This window comes from Triticum aestivum, chromosome 3D, assembly GCF_018294505.1.
Source record: "Triticum aestivum cultivar Chinese Spring chromosome 3D, IWGSC CS RefSeq v2.1, whole genome shotgun sequence".
Classification (NCBI taxonomy): domain Eukaryota; kingdom Viridiplantae; phylum Streptophyta; class Magnoliopsida; order Poales; family Poaceae; genus Triticum; species Triticum aestivum.
The window spans coordinates 362,701,133-362,724,550 of NC_057802.1; the positions used below are offsets into that span (position 1 = coordinate 362,701,133).

The window sequence follows — 23,418 nt, forward strand, 5'->3', positions numbered from 1 at the left end:
CTGCTTCGCGCTCCTGCTCCCCTCCTCCCACCTCCTCTTCCTCTCCGCGCACCCGGCCCCCTCCTCCCCCGCGGTCCACCTCCGCGCCTACTCCCTCGCCTCTGCTCGCTTCGCCCCCGCCCCGCTCTCCTTCAAGCGCCACGTCTCGCCCACCGCCCTGCCCCTCCACGGCCTTCCGTTCGGCCTCGGCGTCCGCCTCGCGGGCGGGGTCAACGCCGTGGCGCTTCTCTCCCTGGCCGCCGGCCAGATCTGGGTGCTTGCACCGAGGATGGCCGCGGACGGGCGGACGCTTGAGCTGCACAAGTGTGCGGTCATCCAGCTCGAGCCAACGCGGCCGGTGTATGCCATGGAGGTCGCCATGGGGAGGCTGCTGCTCGGAGAGGCTGGCGGCGTGCGCGTGTTCCCACTGAGGAGTTTGATGAAGGGTGGGAGGGAGAAGGAGGGGAGAAGGGAGGGTGCCGCGGCATCAGCAAAGAAGAGCTTGCACAAGAAGAACGGGATTCTGAATGGACTGATTGTGCCGGTTGGGCGTGGTAGTGGCGCCCGAGGTGGTCAAGGAGATGCTGCTTCCGACTGTGAGTATTTCCGGCTTCTGTGAAGCTTTGGTTCCGTTTTATAACCAGACAATCAAAGAACTGGCACTAATAACTACAACTAGGCGTCATTTCATTTATGCTTGCAATGTTTAAGTGATTAGGTTATCAGCTAGGTCTCATGCTCAAAGGTGTGTCTTTGCTATGTATCTTTATATTGGAGCGTTCACCTCGGATGTTCAAGATAACGTTGAAACATGAAATGTCTGATCAATTCACATTGTAATTCTTTTCATTGCAAACAAGGAATATTTGGTTACTTCCATTAGTTTAGTTGCGTGGCCCTCTAGTTGTTCCACCCTCCACTTACTGTTTGCTGGGTCAGTAAATGGTCTTCTTATTTATATATAACAGTAAAGGAGCAATAGCCGGAAGCGTTTTTTCCCTCTTATAAGCAAACTATTTACATGTCTACGTTATGCCTATTCTTATGTTATCTCGGCCCCATTTTCTCCAAACTGGTGTCATTTTTTATATAAGAAACATATTTGAATTGGCTAATTCGTGCTAAGCCCTAATCATTTCAAACTCAAAATTCGATAGAGATAAAACAACATTCGGTACCTCATGGTAATTAGTTACGTGGATGGGCACCAGACAAACTTTTATTGTGTTCATAGTCATAGGTATCGGTAGGTGCTCGCATACATTGTGTGCCATATTTAGTTATTTACTAGCACTGTGCTGATGTAAATGGCAGATAAATAGATGGTGAGTACTTGAGTAGCTTTCGTTGGGTCTTAGGAGGTGTTTGGTTCGGGTGAAGCAACGGAAGCGTAAACGTTATTAAGTTATAGCGTTAGTGTAGACGTAATCGAAGAAAATCGCAAGTTGTTTGGTTAGCAGTTGTAACGCTATCGCTTGCCGGCTCTTGTCCTCGATGCCATCTCCCTCTTTTTGGCGTTCTCACGTAGCGAGGCCTTCACCGCCGGTGCGACGCTGCTCCACAGATCACAGCGCAGCCCTCGTCACCGGAGCGTCGCGCCTCCATCGTGTGCAGTTCGTGCGCCCGCCGGGCCATCTCCAGGCTGCTCCCGGACACCACAAGTACACCATGGTGGCGCAACTCTCCGCGCCGCCGCAAGTAGCCGCTCCCAGCGCCGACTGCAGGCTTGGCTGGCGTTATACAAGGTGAGTTTGTCCTCGTGTTTGCCATTAGGGCACTCATCGACGTCGTGCTAAGACCGGGCCTCCACCGTTGCGCCGTGTGGCCAGCCAGGAGGGATCATGGAGGAGTCGAGCAGAGGGACAAGAGGGCGTTCGTGTCACGGCGCTCCTCGCAGGCCATGGAGCGAGCACAACGGCTGGCGTGGTGGAGGCCACGAAGAAGACGACCTCGTGGAAGAAGACACGTGCGGACAGATACGATTTCCTTTTTTCCGGGGTAACGGTTTACACACGACTTTGGCCGTAATCGAATTAAAACCAGGGTGGGATCTGATTCCCGCGTTATCTGATTACGCTCGATCCAAACAGACAAAATCTAACGTTGTCTCTTACTGCTGTAAACTGATTACGTTACAAAGTAACGAAGCAAACACCTCCTTAGGGGCAGGTCCGTGCAGACATGATGATCAATCCTGACCTGTACTAGTACCAACATCTCCTGTATTAAATTGATCTATTTCTTGAGACAAATTTATTGGGTAGGATTTCTAGTAGAAAAGATTAATACTAAAGTTCTCTCATACCACTAGCCTCTCGAAGGACCCCTTTTCTAGATGTACTGTATGGGAATGATCACTAGGACGTGTGTCAACTATATAGCATTCTTATATAATTACACAGAAATTTATATCTGGTTCCTTTGAGACACGCAACTTACAAACAATACTCGTAATTGGTACTGCTACTAGAGTTAATTGTATTCATACAGTCTTGAATAAGGTCTATGACTCTCCACTTGTACTGCTTGCAGCTGCATTTTCACAAAATCAGTTAATATGTTTCCAATTTATTCTTTCAGGTAAGCTTACAACCTTGCGGGTAAAACAGAGTTCAGGGAGCTATTCCTCTTTCTTTTTGGCATTTAATCAAGAGGATCATAACTCTCAAGGTGGTGTAAAATTGATAAAATCAGTTAAAGCTGTCTCAATCCAACCTTCTTCCAAGGACAAGTTTCTGGTACTTGATTCAGCTGGAGTGATACATGCCTTCAGTCTTCGAAATGCTGAGTTGGAACCGGAAGCTGCCAAAACATGTTTTTTGGATTGTGCCATGAAAGTCCAATTGTTTGCTGTTTCCCCAAGTAGCTCTACGAGTGAGTTTTTGTACTGGCTTTGTTCTTTTTACATTGTGGTGGTTTACTTAATTAATAAATGTGTTCAGAGTATTTGTGCAGAGACACAGATTCTTTGGGTTTCAGATGGTGGACATTCCATACAAATATTGTCAGCATTGCCGGCATTTGATGTCAAGTCTCCTAAAAGTGACGATGATGATAGTGATGGGGAAAGAGAGTTAGCAAGCATTAAGCTCTCAGGTTTGTAGCACTGACCTAGTTCTTTTGTTCTCGTTATTTTTTTAATTCTTAACTTATTCATCTTTTAGAAGTGCATAGTTATCCGCTGTGGATTTTTGGGACATGGGTCTACGCGCACTCGATTCAGCAAAAAAGAGAGTTTTTTTTGGAAACTTTTTTGCGACAAAACAGAGTCTAGCGCTCTAGCATAGTAGTTTAAATTTTCGGAACATAATGACTATTTTGTTTTTCTCGCTCAGAATTTGTCTTAATTCATTTTGTCCCGAAGCTTTGAATGTGAGTATTAATGTATTGTGCTAGATTGTTGCCAAAAAGTTTCAAAAATATTTGACTATTTTTACCTTTTTTTACAATCCGGATCCGCACGCACCCAGGATCACCGTTGTATTTTTGGTAGTTACTCTGTTATTGTCAATTTATGCGAATTTTGAAATCTATCGCCTACTGAAGTATGGAAGTAATATTATGAGGTTGCACTGACTGTTTTCTTTATTGTAATTGGTTTTGCTGTTGCTCAACATCATAAGGTCATACCAGACCTTTGATTACTGAGCTAGCATCATGTATTAGTTGACACACTTGTTTACATCATTGTATGTTTAACCTCGGAAGTTTATTCACAGCACTTCAAAGACACAGTAATTGTTCAGAAGAGTAGCATTACCTATTATTCACTTTTTATATTGCCCAGTTTTCTTCTCTTCCCACAAAGGAAGTGAGTTCATTTGGTTTAGGTGGTTGGTCTATATAGTGCTTTCCAGCAGGTAGATCATAACCCTCTTTTCCAGGGGATTAACTTCTGTTGTCCTGCAGCTACTGAAGCCATCTTCACTAGTGAAAAGGTTCAAGACATTGTACCTATCTCCAAGGATTCCGTGCTTATCCTTGGCCAAGGTATGAGATAGTGATGTATCTTGAAGCTTAACATTCTGGATTGCGATAAATCTGTTAATATATCGGTTTTGTTTCAGTTCTTCCTTCTCTTATTTTCATTTTTTCTGAACGTCATAAATGTTGTTTTTTCAGGCAACATGTTTTTATATGGAACTGCTTGAATTTGGCTTGTTATCATATTCGTGGTAAACCTATCGAAAGAACTTTGTCTTTTCCATTTTTCACATTCATTAGTTTGGTCCACACCCACAATTTTTTTTCTTTTGATATCAGGTGGAGACACAGCTGTTGTTTAGATCATGAATGTGCAGTTTTGGATGGGTTTTTGACCAATGACAGGGTGGGTTCGATGATTAATAGATGCCTCTATTTGTCACTTCGAAAGCCACTCGTGTGTTGCGCTCTAATGCTTCCCCCTTTTTTCTAGTGCAGTGTTTGCTGATCTTGAAGACGTACTTGTTCACCTGTTTTTGGAAGTCATGAGCACCATTAGTATTTTAATTTCAGTAAGCAGAGTAAAACTCATGACTTGGATGACAGCCAGCAAGAGTTGAAAGGTGCAGGCCATTCTATGCTGTCTCGACTGTCTGAAAGCAACATTGCAAAACTCCGAGCCATCTTTCAGCACAGCTCGCCGATACTTCTGAGCAGGTGATGCCACATTATGCAATGCATGGATTACATCAACTTGGCTGTTGTCTATTCACATTTCTGCACGCCGGGACAGGGGGATTTCTGGTTGCTATGGCTGCAAGAAGGGGTGGCTGCAGGCTGCAGCCCTGTGCCCAGGCTCTGCTGTGGTGGATCACCGCCAAGTGTGGTTGGTTATGAGACTGCTCCCTGGCGGTGGACTATGAAGTTGATCCTACTGCAGCAGGGAGACTGGGCTGTGGAGCTGAGTGTGGTGTGTGCTTTCTTGTAGTAGTTGCCAGGCTCTGGGTGCCTCAGAAACCAATAATGTAGCACTATTTCTGTAAGGTCAGGCCTAAACTGGAACGATTGGTAAGGTCGTCCATTTAATTATGATGTGAGCTTTGCTACAGCCTGCTAGTTTGTGGTTGTTGATGAATAATATCGAGACCCAGTTATTTGTTTCCTTTTGTTTTGTTTGTTCGTTCACAAATATAAGATGTTCTAGATATTTCAGTATGGACTAAATATGTACTGAAATGAGTTAACAAAGACACTAGAACATGTCTATATACATCCGGTGTGCAAAAAAGTTACGGTAAACATCTTAATACTCCCTCTGTTCACTATTACTATTATAAGATGTTTTATGCTCCATTTCACTCATGGGCGGGCGATATCTGGTTTAGTGGTCTGGTCATCGAGCTGCAGTGTTCTGTAAAATGGGCTCTAAATTTCTGGGGCATGTAATCGATCTTCATATTATCATACTCTCTGTTCCATGTTTATAGAATATGTACATTTAAAATAACCAATGCATGTCATTGGATACATCATCATTTATATTTTCATGTTGTATATGTTTGAAATTGTATATGTAAATGATTTTCTCTTTAAACTTGGTCAAAGTTTGGTTAGTCTGACTTTTAACGGATAGAGTATATGCAAGTGATTGCTTTATTTATGGACGCTCATAACTGGCAAACGTTTGCCATGGAGGGTAGCACACGCGAACGTTTTAGGTGACACTTTTAGTTCTGACTGGGTGCTAGTTTCTTCAGTGACATGTCATTTTCTCTAGAGAAGGCATTTTTCGTCTAAGAACTGTTGTTGTTTGATTTTTCTTCACAACTACTCCCTCCGTTCCCAAATATAAGTCTTTCTAGAGATTTCAACAAGTGACTACATACAGAGCAAAATGAGTGAAGCTACACACTAAAATATGTCTACATGCATCCGTATATTATATTTTATTTGAAATGTCTACAAAGACTTATATTTAGGAATGGAGGGAGTACTTGCCACCCCTCTCCAGCGAACATCAGCTGGGTAACATTACCGTTATTTATTCATTTCCTCCCTGTTACCGGACCAATTGTTGCTGTGATTTCAAATCGATATGGTAGGACACGCGTTGCTTTTACCCCTAAAAAGGACAAGTGTCGCCTTGTTTTTTTTTTCTCAACGTGTATTTTGTCTATTCTGGTAACAAGTGACTCCCGCCACTTCCGCCGTGCAGGACGATGCCTCCTTTTCCTTCCTCAAATGTTTCATCCAGCCGCCTACCAGCTCTCGACGCGACATTCTTCCGCCCCGCTTCAGTCTCCCCCGGTATTTCTTTCCCTTGTATCCCCCGGCTCATCCCATAGGGAGTACGTGGTTGCCGCCTTTGGGCTCCTCCTACACAGATCATCCCTGCTTGCTTGTGCACACGCTACCCATGTCCCATGCACCCACACGCAAGGTGTTTGATAGAATGCTTAGGAGGACATGAACTATGGATTCTTAATGATCAGGTATGCTTTGAAAATAATTTGGGCTGGGGGGGTGGGGGGTTAAATCATACTACTTGAGACATGATCAAGTTAAAATGCTTTAATTTCTTATGATGCCTTATTTGTCTTAGAGCAGGTGCATATTCATGAGGACCTCAAACATAGTCTTGGTAAAATTGCTATCTGTCTTCATATAACATTTTGAAAGCATGTTTGAAGGAATATCTACTACTCTACTTCATACCTGCTAGCCACTGAGAATTTTTTTGTTCTCTGTGACAAGAAAATTAGACTAAGCAAATGGATCAGGGAGACCTGAACGAAAACTGTGCGTACAACACCTGAACATAAGTTTCCTGTACGATGCTTAATCCAGCAGACTGCATTGATCTGTTTACAACTTTAGTGATCTAAAACGTCTTATATTTGTTTACGGAGGGAGTAGATTATTGACCATCTGTTACAGAGAACAAGTTATACAATTGGCGCATGATTACAGTTCTATTTCTACTACATAACTGGTAATTCTTATTGTCGTTAACTCAAGAAGTAGAGGATCTTCTGTTCCAGGCGATATGATAGCAAAAGCCAGAAGGTGGTTTTGCTCGTCCTCTACCTCATTTGCAAGCAGTAATCTACCTTTACCTTGTTCAGCTTCACTACCACCTTGTCCATTGCGGTTCTTTCATCAGATATCGTTGATGAGCACTGTAAACTGAACTCTATTACAGATGCAAGGCATGTGTTGAGAATGATAGACTGCTCTCTCGATGTGCTGTCATTGCCATCATGGCAATCACTCTTGATTCCGTGTGATAGAACCTCGTTGTCGACAACATCTATAAGCCTGGTTGGAAATGCTTCAGTAACCCATTGCCGCAAGCTGAGCTCCTCATAGAACAGCGGGTCAGTGGGTCTTTTCCCTGTGAAGACCTCTAGCATCATGATCCCATAGCTGAACACATCGCTCATCCGTGATGCTTTACCAGTTGATGCCTTAACACACTGGTTAGCAGTCCTCCTGCCGCAGCCGCTCCGATAGAAACAGTTGCGCTCCAAGTGACGATTTATAGGGTTTCACGCTGTGAATGGGATATTTGCATTGGATGGCATTACAATGTCAGTTTTTTTAGGTGAACAGAGAGCAACTATATACTGTCATAGGAAGAATTACAGTCATTACAAAGAGCTAGCTGAGCCAGCTAATGTCAGAATTTATGTTGTTGCTCCGTTTGCTGGTGCTTTTTCTTGTGAGGAGTGAGGCAGGGTGCTCTGCTTTATTTCCTTACTTGAGAACAGTAATTTGACTTGATCTTGTTTAATCTGACTACCACATCATCCATTGGCATTCTCTCATCAGGTGCAGTTCTTGAGCAAACTAAGCCCAACTCGACGATGGACACCAGGAAAGTATTCAAGACGGCAGAGGAGTCCTCGGAGGGATTGCTTATCTTATCAATACCGTGCTTTGGTTCATCTTGCAGCAGGCCACGGTCAGTGACACTTGACAGTTCACATGGGAATGCTTGATTAACCCACTGCCTTAAGCTCAGCTCACCAGCAAACATTGGATCAGTCGGTTTTTTCCTCGTGAAGACTTCAAGGAGAACAATCCCAAAGCTGTAAACATCACTCTTCCGTGATGCTTTCCCCGTTGATCCAAACTCTGTTCCATGCCAAAAGAAAACCAGTGAGCTTTTATAATAGATCAAAACAATCGAAAATATCTTATCAGACTTACAAGGGAAATTACCTGGTGCCATGTATCCTACAGTGCCGGGCATGCTCGTTAACACGATAGAGTTGTCGTCTCCAACCAGCAGCTTGGAAATCCCAAAATCGGCAACATGTGCAGTCATGTCCATGTCAAGCAAAATGTTGCTCGGCTTTAAATCAAAATGCAGGACAACTTCGAAGTGCCGGTGATGCAGGTACTCCACTGCCATTGCAACATCCAGCATGATTCCAAGCCTTTGCAGAAAACTGATGTGCCTCCGTTCGCTTGAATGCAACCAATCATCTAAGCTGCCATTAGGCATATACTCAAGAACCAATGCTTTGAAGTCAAGATTAGAGCAAGTGCTAATTATCCTGACCAGGTTGCGGTGCCGGGCCATTCGTAGTGCACGGCACTCCGTGTCAAAGCTCTTTGAAGCTACTTCGTCTTGCATATTGAGGACCTTTATCGCAATGACAGACTCATCATCTAGCTGACCTTTGAAGACTTTACCAAAGCCTCCAGCCCCTAGCAGGTTATCATCACTGAAGTTGCTTGTTGCACGGACAAGTTCATGGTATGAGATCAACTGGTAGTTCGTCAAGTCTGTGTTTGAGGGTAGTGACATCTTTCCTTGCTTATTCATCTTTCTTCTAACTAACATGTACATGCAAGCTGATAAAATAGATAATGTCACTACTGCAGGTACTATCACTTTCAGCAGTAGTTGTTTTGACCTTGAGTGTGTGTTGTTTTGGCATGGCGCTATTCCTAACCTTGGAAGGCCACAGAGTGCACTATTTCCCATCAATGATTTGAAGGTGATGTTGGTGAACACACCCCCTTCTGGTATCTGTCCATCTAGCCTGTTGAAAGAGAGGTTCAGGTTGGTAAGATAAGTGAGGTTGGCCAATGACTTCGGAATGGCGCCAGAAAGTGCATTGGAGGAGAAGTCCAACTCCTCAATACTTAATAACTTTCCAAGTGAGTCTGGTATTGATCCTTCTAATAAGTTTCTGGACAGATTCAGATTGATCATCATCTGCAATGCGCCGAATGAAGTTGGGATATCTCCTGATAGCTGGTTACTCGACAAGTCCAACTCGGTAATTGCAGTCAGTTTCCCTACATCTTCCGTCAGGGAACCACTGAAAGAGTTCTGTGACAAATCAAGCTCAATTAGTTTTTGTTGTCGCCATAGACTTGTTGGTATATTTGAAGATAACGAGTTGCGGGATAGTGTCATAATCTGTATCTGGCTTAGGTTACTGACGCTGCTTGGAATGGGACCAATGAGTCTATTGCTGTCAAGATGCAACTTAGCCAAGCTTGTTAATCCACTGATTTCTGCTGGAATGGTGCCAGACAAGCTATTGTTGGCAAGGTTGAGTTCTTGGAGATTGCTCATTGCAGTGATTGGTGTGGGGATCGTCCCATTCAGCTGGTTTCCACTGAGTGACAGAGTCAATAAGTTGGTAAGATTGGCAAATGTACCCGGGATGCTTCCTGTGATCCTGTTGTTATCTGCTATAAAAGTCTCGAGGACTGTGCTAAGGTTTCCAATGTAGGCTGGCAGACTCCCTGTGAATGTGTTGTTTGCCATGCTGATTGTATTCAGGCTCCTGCAATTTGAGAATGCAGACAGGAAGTCGAGGTTCCCACTGAGCTGGTTCCCATCAAGCCAGATGCGACGAAGGTTCAGCAAGTTCCCAAATGAAATTGGCACGGATCCAGTCAAACCATTTCCATAGAAATCTATGGTTGTGAGGTTAGAAAGATTGCCTATGGAATCAGGAATGGGACCTGTTATTCGGTTGTTGGCAAAGCTCATAAACCTGAGGTTTGTCAGCCGTCCAAACTCTGGTGGGATTCCCCCCTCAAGTTTGTTCTGGCTAAGGTCCAAACCGAGAAGCTCAGTGTGGTTGCTCAGTTCCACAGGGATCTTTCCAGTGAGGCCATTTGTTGACAGGTAAATTCTTGTGAGGTTCGGCATTGTTGCCAACCACGATGGCACGGGACCGGTGAAATCATTCACGGCGAGGGAGAGCGTGTCAAGGTTCCGACACGCCGAAAGACCTGGCGGGATAGGTCCCTCAAACTGGTTTTCATTGAGGGACAACACTTCCAACATGGGGAGGTAGAAGCTCTCATTTCCAGGGATTGGACCTGAGAGATTGTTCCTTGTGATGGCTATGACTTGCAGCTGGGACATGTTGAAGATAGCAGGAGGCATGGGGCCTGAGAGAAGATTGCCTTCCAGGACCAGCCACTCGAGCTTCGACGACGAGCCGATGCTGTCAGGAATCGCTCCCGTCAGCCGGTTCGACCCGAGACGTACCACACGCAGATCGGGCGTGTTGTTGAACAGGCCAGGCGGTATCGGCCCGCTCAAGTCATTGTGTGACAATCTCAGCGACTGAAGTTTCCTCAGGTGTTGAAACTCGTATGGGATTGCGCCGAAGAAGTTGTTGCTGTCGAGGTAAAGAGACTGGAGCCCAGTGAGGTTGCCAAGGGCGGAGGGGATGGCACCTGACAAACTGTTGTACGAGAGGACGAGGTTCTGGAGCCGGGGCAGGCCGCCGAGCTCGCTCGGCACGGGGCCGGCGAGGCTCGTGTTGCTGAGCACGAGGCTGGAGAGGAAGGAGAGGTTGCCAAGCTGCGGGCCGATGCTGCCATGGAGCGGCACGCCGTCGAACTCTAGGCCGGTGACGCGCTGCCCGCGGCGGTCGCATGAGACCCCGACCCAGGAGCAAGGGGACGCGGCGGCGGTCCAGTTGCCGGCGAGGATGCCGAGAGGGTCCTCGACCTGTGCTTTGAAGGCGAGCAGCGCGGCCAGGTCCGCGGCGTTGGACGACGCCGGCTGTGCCGCGCCACATGGCATCAGCGAGACGAGGAGCGCCGCCATGCAGATGCAGAGACGAGCGGCCATGGGTGTGGAGAAGTGAAGGTTGGTGAGGGAATATGGGGCGTGGTGCGCTGGTTTTGGACGTGCCATCGATCAGTGGGCTCAAGTGGCTGATAACTGAAACTGAAAAGGAGGAGGAGCCGTCCCTCCAACTTGCTCCCGTTATTTAATGACGAGGCGTAATGCTGCTGCAGTAGTCAACATGTTCACATGCATCTGACTACACAGGGCTGCTTCTTGGAAACAAGAACTTCCTTCCAAGAAATCAGAAGTGCTAGAGCTCTTTCCTTCATCAGATACCTGAATCGGATTCGGAGGCACTGATGCAATAAAAAAAAAAAAGACGCCGATAACTGCCACACGTGTGGGCGTTAAGGGATCTGCCCACATGTTCTGTGTGGTGCCTAAGAGGACCAGCCCACACGCCTGTGTGTTGGCAAAACAACTAGCGCCCACACGCCTCTTTGTTTCCCTCCCGGTCCCTCTTATACGCGTGCGTGTGGGCGAAATAGATAACGCCCACACGCCCGGTACGTCAGGCCTCGTACCTCGTGGTCCCGCACGCCCCACGTGACTTTACTGCGCGCCCGCAGTTGCCATGGGCCGGACCCTCGTCCATGTTCGTTTAAGTGCAGTTGCCATGTTGCTGAACTACGGTTGCCATGTCGGACAACTACAGTTGCCATGTTTTTTCAACTGCAGTTGCCATCTCAGGTCAAAGTTTCAGATTACCATTTTTTGAACAACTACAACTGTTGCCATGTGTGGTCTGGTCTACTGCAGTTGCTATGATTTCAAAACTTTAGGAGTTGCCCCCTACTAACACTAGGCAGTTGTCATGTAGCACTACAAAAAAAGGCATGGCAAAAAAACATGTTCGGGTAAAAGAGAGAGTTGCCATGTGCTCACAAGCACGCTAGGGCAGTTGCCATGTAAAAAGAAAGAGTTGCCATCTGCTTACGTGCACGCTAGGGCAGTTTACCATGTACCATGCAAAACATATGGCAACTGACATGTTCGGGTACAAAAAAAAAGTTGCCATCTGCTTGCAATCATACTAGGGCAGTTGCCATGTACACTGCAAAACGCATGGCAACTGGCAGCTTGGGTGTGGGAGAGGAGGCGTGAGATGGCAAACGCCCACACACCAGCCCTTGTGCGTGACTGAAAACTGGTGTGTGGGCGAACTGCTAAACGCCCACACACCGGCCCCTCCGTGTGGTAAAACGAATGTGTGGGCGACCTTTCTCACACACCACACACGCGAGTTGTCTTACGTGGTATACAAAATCAGCTAATTCGTGCCAAGATTCGTGCATAAGTTATTGGACGATGATGAAGGCGTGTAGGTGAGTTGGCTAACCCCACACGTATGGGCGTTACACTTTTCTACAAAAAATTGATATTGATCAGCTGATTAACAGAACAGAGATGATTCTGGTTTTACTTAATCGTAGGTAGAGACCATCCTGGTCGGCGGAGACGCACCATTACGCCCGTTTTTCAAATGTTTATTAGGCTCTAGACTGCACACATTGACACATTATTGACGCTGGTCGGATCCATTATACAAGTGCAAGTTGATGATAGTATAGCTCTTCTGGCTTCCTGGACTCTCTCAGAGTAAGAGATCTCTCAGAGTAAAATACTCTCAAGTGCGCGTCATTCGCATCTTTTTCGTCGTAGCACCGTATCTGAGTGAGTGAGCTGTGCACCTTTCTTCTTTCTGAATATGGTGAGAAGCTGTTATTCTAGGGCTTGTGTTGTGTTGGACCGACCTGGCATCAGACTATTCCATGGCCCATGGGTACTTCAACAATTTGAATTTGGTGCTGTTCTTATATGAGATAATTGAAAAATAAACAACTGACGGAAGTGGGTGTTGGGAAGTTCGGTAAGATTTTGGGCTCGAGTGTTACTGATAAGTGATAACTGGTAGCTGATGCATACAACTTTACTACTACTACTACAATACGCTCTTCTTCCCCAATCTTAATGAAAATGACAAGCAACGATTGTTGCTTCTTCTTGAAAAAGTCCTGAGAATATGATTTGGTTGTTTAATTTGGCATTATGGCCTTTTGAAATATATTCAGGTGGGGAGCCTTTCCCCCCCGGTGACCATTTCAAAAAAATATATATATTCTTGTTGCAAGTTATGATGAACCTACATAGTATGGTTTTCTTATATGTAGAAGAGTTCTCCCGCAAAAAAAATGTAGAAGACTTGATGACTGAAATAATTTCCAAACATTATTAATCTAGGCGTGGTATATGATTCAACACCATTCTTTCTCGCAAAGGCAACAAATTAGTCGTACTAATTGTTCCACAACTTTTGCCGGTGAGTCCGGTCTAAGGGTTGCGGAACGATAGCATCGTAGGCGTAGTCGATCACGTAAAGGTACAAGAAGTAAAACTGACACAGAGATGTAGGGGTAGTGCTCTCTTTATTTATCATCATCCACTGTCTGTACAAAGGGTGCTTTCCTCTGTATATAACTAGGGTGTGGAGGGATAAGTGCCCACTTTACACTAAGCGAGGGAAACGCTCGGTCAACAGGAGGGCGTTGGCTGAGTCGGGCTGCGGCCGCTCCTATCGGCCCATCAGTTTCCCAACACCCCCCTCGGGCAGTTATCCGTATATTCATGCCTCAAACTCCAAAAAATCCAGTGAGAAAAATATGGAGAAAGAGCACATAGTATACGTTATTGTATTGCACGAATTGCCTCGTCAAAAACCTCGTGTGAGAAACATCAGGAAAACTCACTCAAGGAAAAAAGAGTACAATCCACTCAACCGTGAAGTTGAGTATTCGATCATCGGGACCGAGATTTTAACGACGAGTTTGTGAAGTTTCTCCCCCTGAACCTTGCATATCCCTAAGTCTCATCATACCGATTCCACACACACATCTCTCAAAGGATGGCGCCGATAATGATTTAGTGAACAAATCAGCAAGATTGTCACAAGACTTAGTATGCTTAATAACAACAGAGAGAGAAAAGTTTTGATAAGTTTGCCTCGCTATGGATAAACAAGAGTTATGCCACTTGCTTGCTAGATTATCTTTTATATTATCTTGTTTATCAGGATACTAATATCATTCTCCATCAATGTAAAACTTGCATTATATAGTTTTATGATGTATTAATACCGTATTTTACTTGTTGGTGACATTTGAATACTCACTTCCCTATTTGTACATAACAATGAAATGCCTAGAAACATGTAAATTATTACCTAGTGGTGATACACTATCGATGTAGTGATTGTTGATTGTTATTATTACAACCACATACTATACACCTGGTAACTGATGATCAATTTTTTTTGTCGAGAACATGCCACATATGAATCCCTAGTCCAGACAAAAACGACTGTAAAGAAGGACCGCTAATTGGATTAACTGCTTGTGAAGTAAGTAGTTTTCTTTAGAAAGTGAAATAAGTCTCTTTTTAGAATCAAGTTTTTTTAAAATAAGTATTTTTTTAGAATCAATTTTTTTAGCAATAAGTCTTTTTTTAGGTGAATTTTGATAAATAAGCCTTGTTTTTTTTGAGCAATGAGAATTTTTTTTGAGGTGATTGAGCAATGAGAAATAAGTCTTGTGTGTGTGTGTATGTGTGGTTAGATTGGGCGAAACGACCAATTCAGCTAACTACCTGCATGGTTAGCCCATTTAACCTAACCTAAGAAGCCCAGCGTTCCTCCGAGTTCAGGCCCCTGTCCCATCCAATCACTACCGGTGCCCAACTGGTGGTGCCGGCGACAACGGCGGCGATGCGGCTGCTCTCCGGCGCCTCGGCCTCCCGCCTCCCCTTTTTGGCGCGGGCAAGGCCTAGATGTGTGTCGCGCTATTCCTCCGCCTCCGCTTGCCGGGCCGCCTCCTCGTCAGCTGCGCCCGTCGGTGACGGCGGCGCGCGGAAGCCGTGGTTGTTCGTTGGGCTCGGGAACCCCGGGAAGATGTACCAGAGGACTCGCCACAACGTAAGCTTCCGTGCATGCTGTATTCACTGTAAAATCCATCATTCTGCTCGGTGGGATTGTGGAATTATCCTAGTTACTCGTGGGTTGAAATGTTGAGAAGTGGTACATATTGGAGTTGGACGCCAAAATAGTTGCACGCTTTGATTAGTGAATTGAGGTCGTAGGCATGAACATTTGGTATGTGATTGTAGGAACATGCTAGCAGCAATTTTGCGAGTGTAAACCTGCTTTCTGTTTTAGCTGGCCGATTGAAGATATTGTCTGATGGGTTGTTAACCTGTTGTTGATAAACACATCTTGTAATCATGGTGGTTATCAGAAATTTCATCTTATACTATCTCAGTGTGACAGTATCCGTATCTGGATGGTCATCTAGACCAATCACCACTTTTTGGTAAAGAATTTGGAGCAACAGCTAAATGTCCTAGCCAGATACTTATTTATCCAAGGTCATTATGCTATAAAAGTACGTCCTCCGTCCCAAAATAAGTGTCTCAACTTACAAAGTTGTACTAAAGTTGAGACACTTATTTTGGGACGGAGGTAGTATATATTACGAAGGATACTACACTTTATAGGCACCAAAACTGGTTATTCTGCACTGCTTGTCATTTGGTTTAAGTTTGCTCTTGTTTCATACTTTGTTGTATAGAATTGAATTGCACATGACTTCTATTTACAGTATCTCTATTTAAGTAAAGGTTGTATCCATTTTTTCTCAGGTTGGATTCGAGATGATTGATGCTATAGCAGAAGCAGAGGGTGTATCACTCAGCAGTATGCAGTTCAAGGCAATGGTTGGCAAAGGTAATATTCCCACCAAAGTTTTCAGGATAATCTATTCCTGATTATTTAACATCACTAGATGCATGTCACTCCTTTAAAATTCTGTAGGCGCACAGACATTTGTAAAATTGTTTGTAATCGTTCAGGTCGTATTGGAGATGTTCCTATCATGCTTGCCAAGCCGCAAACATTTATGAATGCAAGCGGTGAGTCTGTAAGTATAATGCTTGCAAAACAAACTTGAAACTACTTCTTCCGTTGTTCCCTTGTTTGACGCCCTGAATTATACAGGTTGGGCAGCTGGTTTCATATTTCAAGATACCACTTAATCAAGTTGTTGTGGTAAATGCTAATCTTGATTTGGTTCCTTTTGTCACAGATCAATATAATTTGGTTCCAACATCATTCTTCTCTTCTATGCAGATGTACGATGATCTGGATTTACCCTTCGCGAAATTGCGTCTACTGCCAAAAGGTGGACATGGCGGGCATAATGGGTACTCCAGTCTTTTCTCCTTTAATGAAACACATTTCCTGTATAAATACATAACCTATTGTCCCGTCCTTTATTTTACAAACTATAGGATGAAAGCCTCATGACTTTGTAGGCATGTAATCGCTAAGCACTCTTAAGTTTTAACTAAGCAAAAACATAGAATAATCATATACTTATTGGAACTGTTCTTTGAACTCAGTTCAATGTAATGGCATTGTGATGTTAAAAACTGATTGTAAGAGCATCTCCAGCCGTTGGCCCCCCATGGGGCGCCTAAAATCGCCGCCGGGGGGTGACCCGGCGAAAAAAATGGGCCTGGGGGCAAGTTGGCCCCCAGCCGCCGCCCCAGGGCCGGCCCCAGGCGCGGGGAAAAAAAATTTGTGTAGCAAATTTACGCAAAGTTCGGCTAAAACACGCCAAATTTCGGCAAACTTGGGCTTATATTCACGGATTTAAGTCGAGTAGTCGCCATTACATATAAAAACTAATTAAAAAAAAACTTGCTGAAGGCCGAGAAGTCGCCGTCGTCGCCGCCATCGTCGGCCTTCTTCTCCTTGATTCGGGCGCCCCTGCTGGACCCCTCCCCGGCTGGTGGCGGCGGCGGCGCGTCGTCATCGTCGTCGCTGTCGTCGATGATGACGACTCCTCCTTCGTCACGGCCTCGGCGGCGCTGCTCGAAGCGCCACAGGGCGGCGTGCTGGCGCTCCGTCGCCATCTTGATGGAGTCCTGGCGTGCCCATTCAAGGGCCGCTTCGTCGTCGAGCTCGACCTCGCCGTGCTCCGTCTTCACCGGCGCGAGCCCCGGCTCCGTCTTTGGCTTGACGAAGCGCGAAGGAGGAGCCGACGAGGAGGCGCGCCGGCCGCCCTCGTTGATGACGATGCCGCCGCTGCGAGTGCGCCGACCGAGCGGCGTCTCTGCCGCGGGCTCGGCCTTAACGCCGAGCAGCGTCGGAGTGCCGGAGGAGTGGGAGGAGGAGCGGGAGGAGGAAGAGGAGGAGGACGCGCCGAACCTCCTTGGCGCCCATTGCCCGTCGCGGTGTCGCTGACGCGGCTGGCCCGCGGCGCTTTCGCGCCAAAAACGATTCGCCCGGCGCCCCCGAGCGCCCCCAGCGCGCTGGGTTCGGGTTGGGTCCGCTGGCACCAATTTTGGCCCGAGCCGGCGAAAAAAGGGCCCCTGGGGGCGCGACTGGGCCGATTTTTTGGCGCCGGCGGCCGAAAAATCGCCTGGGGGGCCTTGTTGGGGGCGCGGCTGGAGATGCTCTAACTTGTAAGGTTCCAGGCTGTGTTGATGTTATGTACGCACAGTAAATGGTCTATCCAATGCCAATTTAGTGAAATGATTCCCGTGATCTCTTAGTTAGGAAGTTTTCAATTAGGAAGATATCATTTTGCGGTCCTTAAGCCAATTAGAGATAAGATCTATGATTTGGTCCTTAGATTGGATTGTTAGGCCTCTATATAAATAAGACCCTTTGTAGAATAAAGCAAGCAATAATTAGGAGAGTAAGAAAAAACTCTTCTGTCTAACCCCCAGGGGCAAGAGCCTCTCCCTAAGCCTAGTACCCAACAGACAAAATGCAGCGGGCGAACTTAACTAGCATGCTGACATTTGTGCATTTATTTCTCCCTCGTTTACTCATATATAGATCTTATTACTTACAGTAAAAAATGTAAACGCAATAACTTTTATCATTGTGAATCTTTCCTTTGTTATTGTTCTGGGAAGAGCTTGGAAGAACCTAATAAAATAGTTGCAATGAGCTGGGATTCTTTCTTGTATTTTTTGTTCTGACAAGAGCTATTTTTCTCTTGGCATCTGTCCACCATCTAAAGGATGAGAAGCATTATCAACCATCTCAAGCAGAGTCGTGATTTTCCACGTCTAAGAATTGGTATGTCACTTTGTCAGTCGCTTTTCTCCTTTTCTAACATTGTTACTATTGTCTGAAATATTCTTGATGATATTTTTGCAGGCATTGGACGACCACCTGGGAAGATGGATCCTGCCAACTTTGTTCTCAGGCCGTTCACCAAAAAAGAACAAGAAGAGGTTTGAAATGCTTGATAGAAATTTAAAATATTTGATATTTACCGCTTCTCTGTCATGCTTAGGCACCATTCGCCTATCCAGTGTATATGCTTTCGAAAAAAATGATCTTTATATCGATTCAAGTGCAGCACAACCGAACAATAATGCAAGTAATCTGTTCCTGCAGCTTGATTTCACATTCCATAGGAGCTTGGAAGCAATAAGAATAATGACACTTGAAGGATTCAACAAGAGCGCTACTTTCGTGAACACTGCCCAATCATCTGAAATGCTGAATAGATGACAAATCAATTGATTCATTTTTTGTGCCGAAGAGATTTGAGTTCAAATGATGAATTAAAGTCAAGGAACTAGATAGGGGTTTTCAGTTATTTGTGTTGTGGCCATCTTTCCTGTAAGACCCCACCCTGAAAACTGAAGCTTTATTTCTTCATATACGGCAATATTGGATGGTAATAATTTATGTATACCAGCAATGTGAAACATTGTGAACTACTCTCTCCGTATCAAAATATAAGATGTTTTGTAGGCTAGGGTACAGAGGTAGTAATCGATGTCATAACATTTGAGTTTATGTACTCCCTCCGTTCCAATATATAAGTCTTTTTAGAGATTCCACTATAGTCGGAGGGAGTATACTGTTGCTGCCATGTTCATTAGGAGTATGTAATATCTTCTAATTTTGCAAATTAAGAAGCATATTAGTCTGCAAATTGACCGACGTATATATTAAAAAAAACAAGTCTTGCACAGTACATAGTTTTCGTTGTATATACTCATGCCTACTGAGAGCTATCTCGGATGTTGACCTCCACTCACTGAATTGGGCAAAAAAGAGAAGAAAATGAAATGAAATGAAAGAAAAGAAGAGAAAAGAAAACGAGTCCAGCACTCGGTGTCCATTTCGTTCTCCTGTCGTGACACACGAGCAACGGCATGTCTGGCTGAACACATCAGGGGATATTTGTATTTCCATCTCGGGAAAAGCCGGGTGGAGGCGTCGAACGTCGTTGGCACTGTAGATGCGCTGCGGCACATCCCTCGGACGCGACCACCTGTGGCGGCCGTGAGCCCGGGGCCCTCGACGTTTCCCTCCAGCCGTCCAAAATTGATCTTCAGCGGCGCTCTCGATTCCATTCTCCACGTTCTAAATGTTTGAGATAATCTCTCGTTTTCGTTCGATTTTCCACGTTCCGGAGAGGGATAAGTTGGTTTTGCCTTATCGGCTCAGCCAGAAGCCACAGCTCAGGTTGCCTTTCGTCCAGCTCAAGCATCGCCCGCGAGACCGGATATTCGATGAACCACCCTGCTCCTTCGGGCTCGGCGATCTTGGTTGGGTACCAGGCTCAGAGTGCAGGGGTGAATGTATGTAGACATCATCATTTTATAAATTTAATTAAGGTGCGGAATTGTGATTTCAAACCACGCAAGAGGATAGTAATAATAATTGTTTTAAAGGAAATTATACGGGGCCAATTATTGCCTTCCTGTTTTAATTGGCAGTATGATATATTTCCTTTTTACCATAGTGAAAAGTTAATCTAGCCCTATATAAGTCATTGACAATATCTTAAGGCATCTCCAACGGTGTCCCGCAAATCGGACACACTATTCATCCGTGGATGCGTCTGCGGACTATCCAACGCTGTCCATCAAATGCTCAGACACGTCATTTGAATAAATCAGACAAAATTTATGGGAACCCGACCAAATTGAAGCGGGCACAACATTTTTCGTCAATACTTGGATTTTTCGTCAATGCTATGTTCTTCCACCAGCCTTCACAGGGCCTGGCCATTGTGTCGGCGGATGTTGAAGGAGGAAGAAAGTTGTGACGCCCCCGATTCAATCGTACACTAATTATACACGCAACGTGTACGATCAAGATCAGGGACTCACGGGAAGATATCACAACACAACTTTAAAAATAAAAATAAGTCATACAAGCATCATAATACAAGCCAGGGGCCTCGAGGGCTCGAATACAAGTGCTCGATCATAGACGAGTCAGCGGAAGCAACACTATCTGAGTACAGACATAAGTTAAACAAGTTGCCATAAGATGGCTAGCACAAACTGGGATACAGATCGAAAGAGGCGCAGGCCTCCTGCCTGGGATCCTCCTAACTACTCCTGGTCGTCGTCAGCGGCCTGCACGTAGTAGTAGGCACCTCCGGTGTAGTAGGAGTCGTCGTCGACGGTGGCGTCTGGCTCCTGGGCTCCAGCATCTGGTTGCGACAACCAGGTAGAAAGGAAAGGGGGAAAAGAGGGAGAAAAGCAACCATGAGTACTCATCCAAAGTACTCGCAAGCAAGGAACTACACTACATATGCATGGGTATATGTGTAAAGGGCCATATCGATGGACTGAACTGCAGAATGACAGAATAAGAGGGGGATAGCTAATCCTGTCAAAGAATACGCTTCAGGCCACCTCCATCTTGCAACATGTAGAAGAGAATAGATGGTAAGTTCACCAAGTAGCATCGCATAGCATAATCCTACCCGGCGATCCCCTCCTCGTCGCCCTGTTGGAGAGCGATCACCGGGTTATATCTGGCACTTGGAAGGGTGTGTTTTATTAAGTATCCAGTTCTAGTTGTCATAAGGTCAAGGTACAACTCCGGGTCGTCCTTTTACCAAGGGACACGGCTATTCGAATAGATAAACTTCCCTGCAGGGGTGCACCACATAATCCAACACGCTTGATCCCATTTGGCCGGACACACTTTCCTGGGTCATGCCCGGCCTCGGAAGATCAACACGTCGCAGCCCCACCTAGGCTCAACAGAGAGGTCAGCACGCCGGTCTAAATCCTATGCGCGTAGGGGTCTGGGCCCATCGCCCATTGCACACCTGCACGTTGCGTACGCGGCCGGAAGCAGACCTAGCCCCCTTAATACAAGCGCGAGCTTACGGTCCAATGCGGCGCGCGCCACTCAGTCGCTGACGTCAAAAAGAGCTTCGGCTGATACCACGACGCCGAGTGCCCATAACTGTTCCCGCGTAGTTGGTTAGTGCGTATAGACCAAATGGCCAGACTCAGATCAAATACCAAGATCTCGTTAAGCGTGTTATTTTAAGTATCCGCGGACGCCACCCAGGGCCAGGCCCACCTCTCTCCTAGGTGGTCTCAACCTGCCCTGTCGCTCCGCCACAAAGTAACAGTCGGGGGCCGTCAGGAACCCAGGCCCACCTCTACCGGGATGGAGCCACCTGTCCTTTCAGCCCCCTCATCAGAATCACTTGCAGGTACTCAACGAGCTGACCCGACTTTAGTCGCCACATGTGTCATGTATATAAAGTATATAGTATATACCCGTGATCACCTCCCGAAGTGATCACGACCCAGTAGTATAGCATGGCAGACGGATAAGAGTGTAGGGCCACTGATGGAACACTAGCATCCTATACTAAGCAGTAGGATAGCAGGTAAGGGTAACAACTGTAGCAACAATGACAGGCTATGCAGCAGAATAGGATTAACCGAAAGCAGTAACATGCTACACTCTTCTAATGCAAGCAGTATAGAGAAGAATAGGCGATATCTGGTGATCAAGGGGGGGGGGGGCTTGCCTGATTGCTCTGGCAAGAAGGAGGGGTCGTCAACAGCGTAGTCGGTCGGGGCACCAGCAGCGGCGTCGTTCTCGTAGTCTACCGGAGAGAAGAGGGGGAAGAAACAATGAATACAAGCAAACAGATGCAACACTAAGCATGACAAGACGATATGCATAGCTAGGGGTGTTCTAACGCAGTACTACACGTTGCAGACGGAGAGGGAAAACATCCGGAGAGGTTTTCCCGGCGTTTGGCTTTTTCCGGACAAACGAAAGAGAGGGGACGGTTCCATGTTCAGCATGCTAGGGGCATGTGACAGATGAACGGACCACGTATTTGGATACGTTGGATTTTTCTGAGCAACTTTCGTGTAGAAAACATTTTCATCGGAGTTACGGTTTAATTACTATGAGTTTCTAAAGGTTTAAACATTTTCTGGAATTATTTAATTAACAGAAAAGGAATTATGACGTCAGTAGAGTGTCAGCATGACATCAGCAGGTCAACAGACCCGCTGACTGGTCAAACTGACCAGTGGGTCCTACATGTCATAGACAGAGGGCTAACAGTGGGTTACTTTAATTAAACGTGGTTAATTAGCAGTTGGGCCCCACATGTCAGTGACTATTTAGTTTAACTATTGATTTTAATTAAAACAAACATTTTAGGTAAATTAATTATGCGGTGGGCCCCGCACGTCAGCGCCACTGGGCTGCCCAGTCAGCACGTTGACTGGGTCAACCCAGTCAACGGGGCCCCCAGGGCCTACGAGGCGGTGACCAGGGGAGTGGCCCCGGCCGGCCACGTCGGCGCTGGCTACCGGAGTTGCTCCAGCGAGCCTCCCGCGGCGGCGCACGTCGGGAGAGGGGTTGGGTTTCGCGCACAGGGGGTTTCCGGGGTCGTAGCCAGATGCGTTCGACGCGGCTCGACGTCGCACGCAAGATGGTGGCGATGGCTGGGGCCGGGAACGACCGGAACGACGCCGGCGACGAGCAGAAGCGGCGCCGGAGTTTGGGCTCGAGCGGGTGCGGCGTTAGAGCGCGCGAGCGGCCAAACTAACCAGCTAGGCGGGTGCTGCGCGATGCGGTGAAGCTAACGGGCATACGCCCATGACCATTTGGTCACCGGAGACTCGCCGTCGACGAGCTCCGCGGCGCTGCGTTCGGGCGCGCGTGGAGAAAGCAGCTAGGGGGCGCGCCAAAGTCAACAAGGAGAGGGAGAAGGATGAGGGGCTCACCGAGCGGCACACGGAGGCCGGTGATAGGCTTAGTAGCAGCAGGGGTCGCCGGAGAGGAGGAAGATGGCGGCGACCGTGGCGGACGGAGGTTGAAGACGGGGAGGCAGTGGGTTCCCTAGTGGCTTCCGACCTGAGCCCGTGGTCGGGGAGGGCGTAGCAGAGGCCGGTGAGGCAGGTGGACACGCCGGAGGCACCCGGGGACGGCAGTGGCCGCGATGGTGGCGCGGCGACGACGACGAAAGCGTCGGCCCCTTTCTCCAGATCGGCAGAGCGGGAGTGAGGAAGAGGGGATCTGGTGGGGAGTG

The 23,418-nt window shown here is 46.5% G+C and overlaps 2 protein-coding genes and 1 pseudogene across 2 annotated transcripts; all 3 read left to right on the plus strand.

The window, feature by feature from the left end:
• Positions 1 to 5,065, plus strand: LOC123078910 (uncharacterized; the record flags this gene model as incomplete). The annotated part of the gene is given in 7 exon segments (XM_044501560.1): positions 1 to 575; positions 2,560 to 2,853; positions 2,935 to 3,075; positions 3,889 to 3,969; positions 4,102 to 4,154; positions 4,243 to 4,309; positions 4,402 to 5,065. Coding segments are annotated over 5 exon segments (1,120 nt in total), but the record flags the coding sequence as incomplete, so codon positions are not given.
• Positions 5,066 to 6,130: 1,065 nt separating this feature from the next.
• LOC123078911 (uncharacterized) lies at positions 6,131 to 10,548 on the plus strand (annotated as a pseudogene).
• A 4,119-nt stretch (positions 10,549 to 14,667) lies between these two features.
• Positions 14,668 to 18,852, plus strand: LOC123078913 (peptidyl-tRNA hydrolase, mitochondrial). Its single transcript, XM_044501561.1, has 8 exons — positions 14,668 to 14,987; positions 15,710 to 15,794; positions 15,920 to 15,987; positions 16,065 to 16,115; positions 16,197 to 16,270; positions 18,103 to 18,161; positions 18,243 to 18,319; positions 18,486 to 18,852. Exons 1-8 carry the CDS (start codon positions 14,781 to 14,783, stop codon positions 18,600 to 18,602), a joined length of 738 nt encoding a protein of 245 aa, XP_044357496.1. The 5' UTR covers positions 14,668 to 14,780; the 3' UTR covers positions 18,603 to 18,852.
• The last annotated feature ends 4,566 nt before the right edge of the window (positions 18,853 to 23,418 follow it).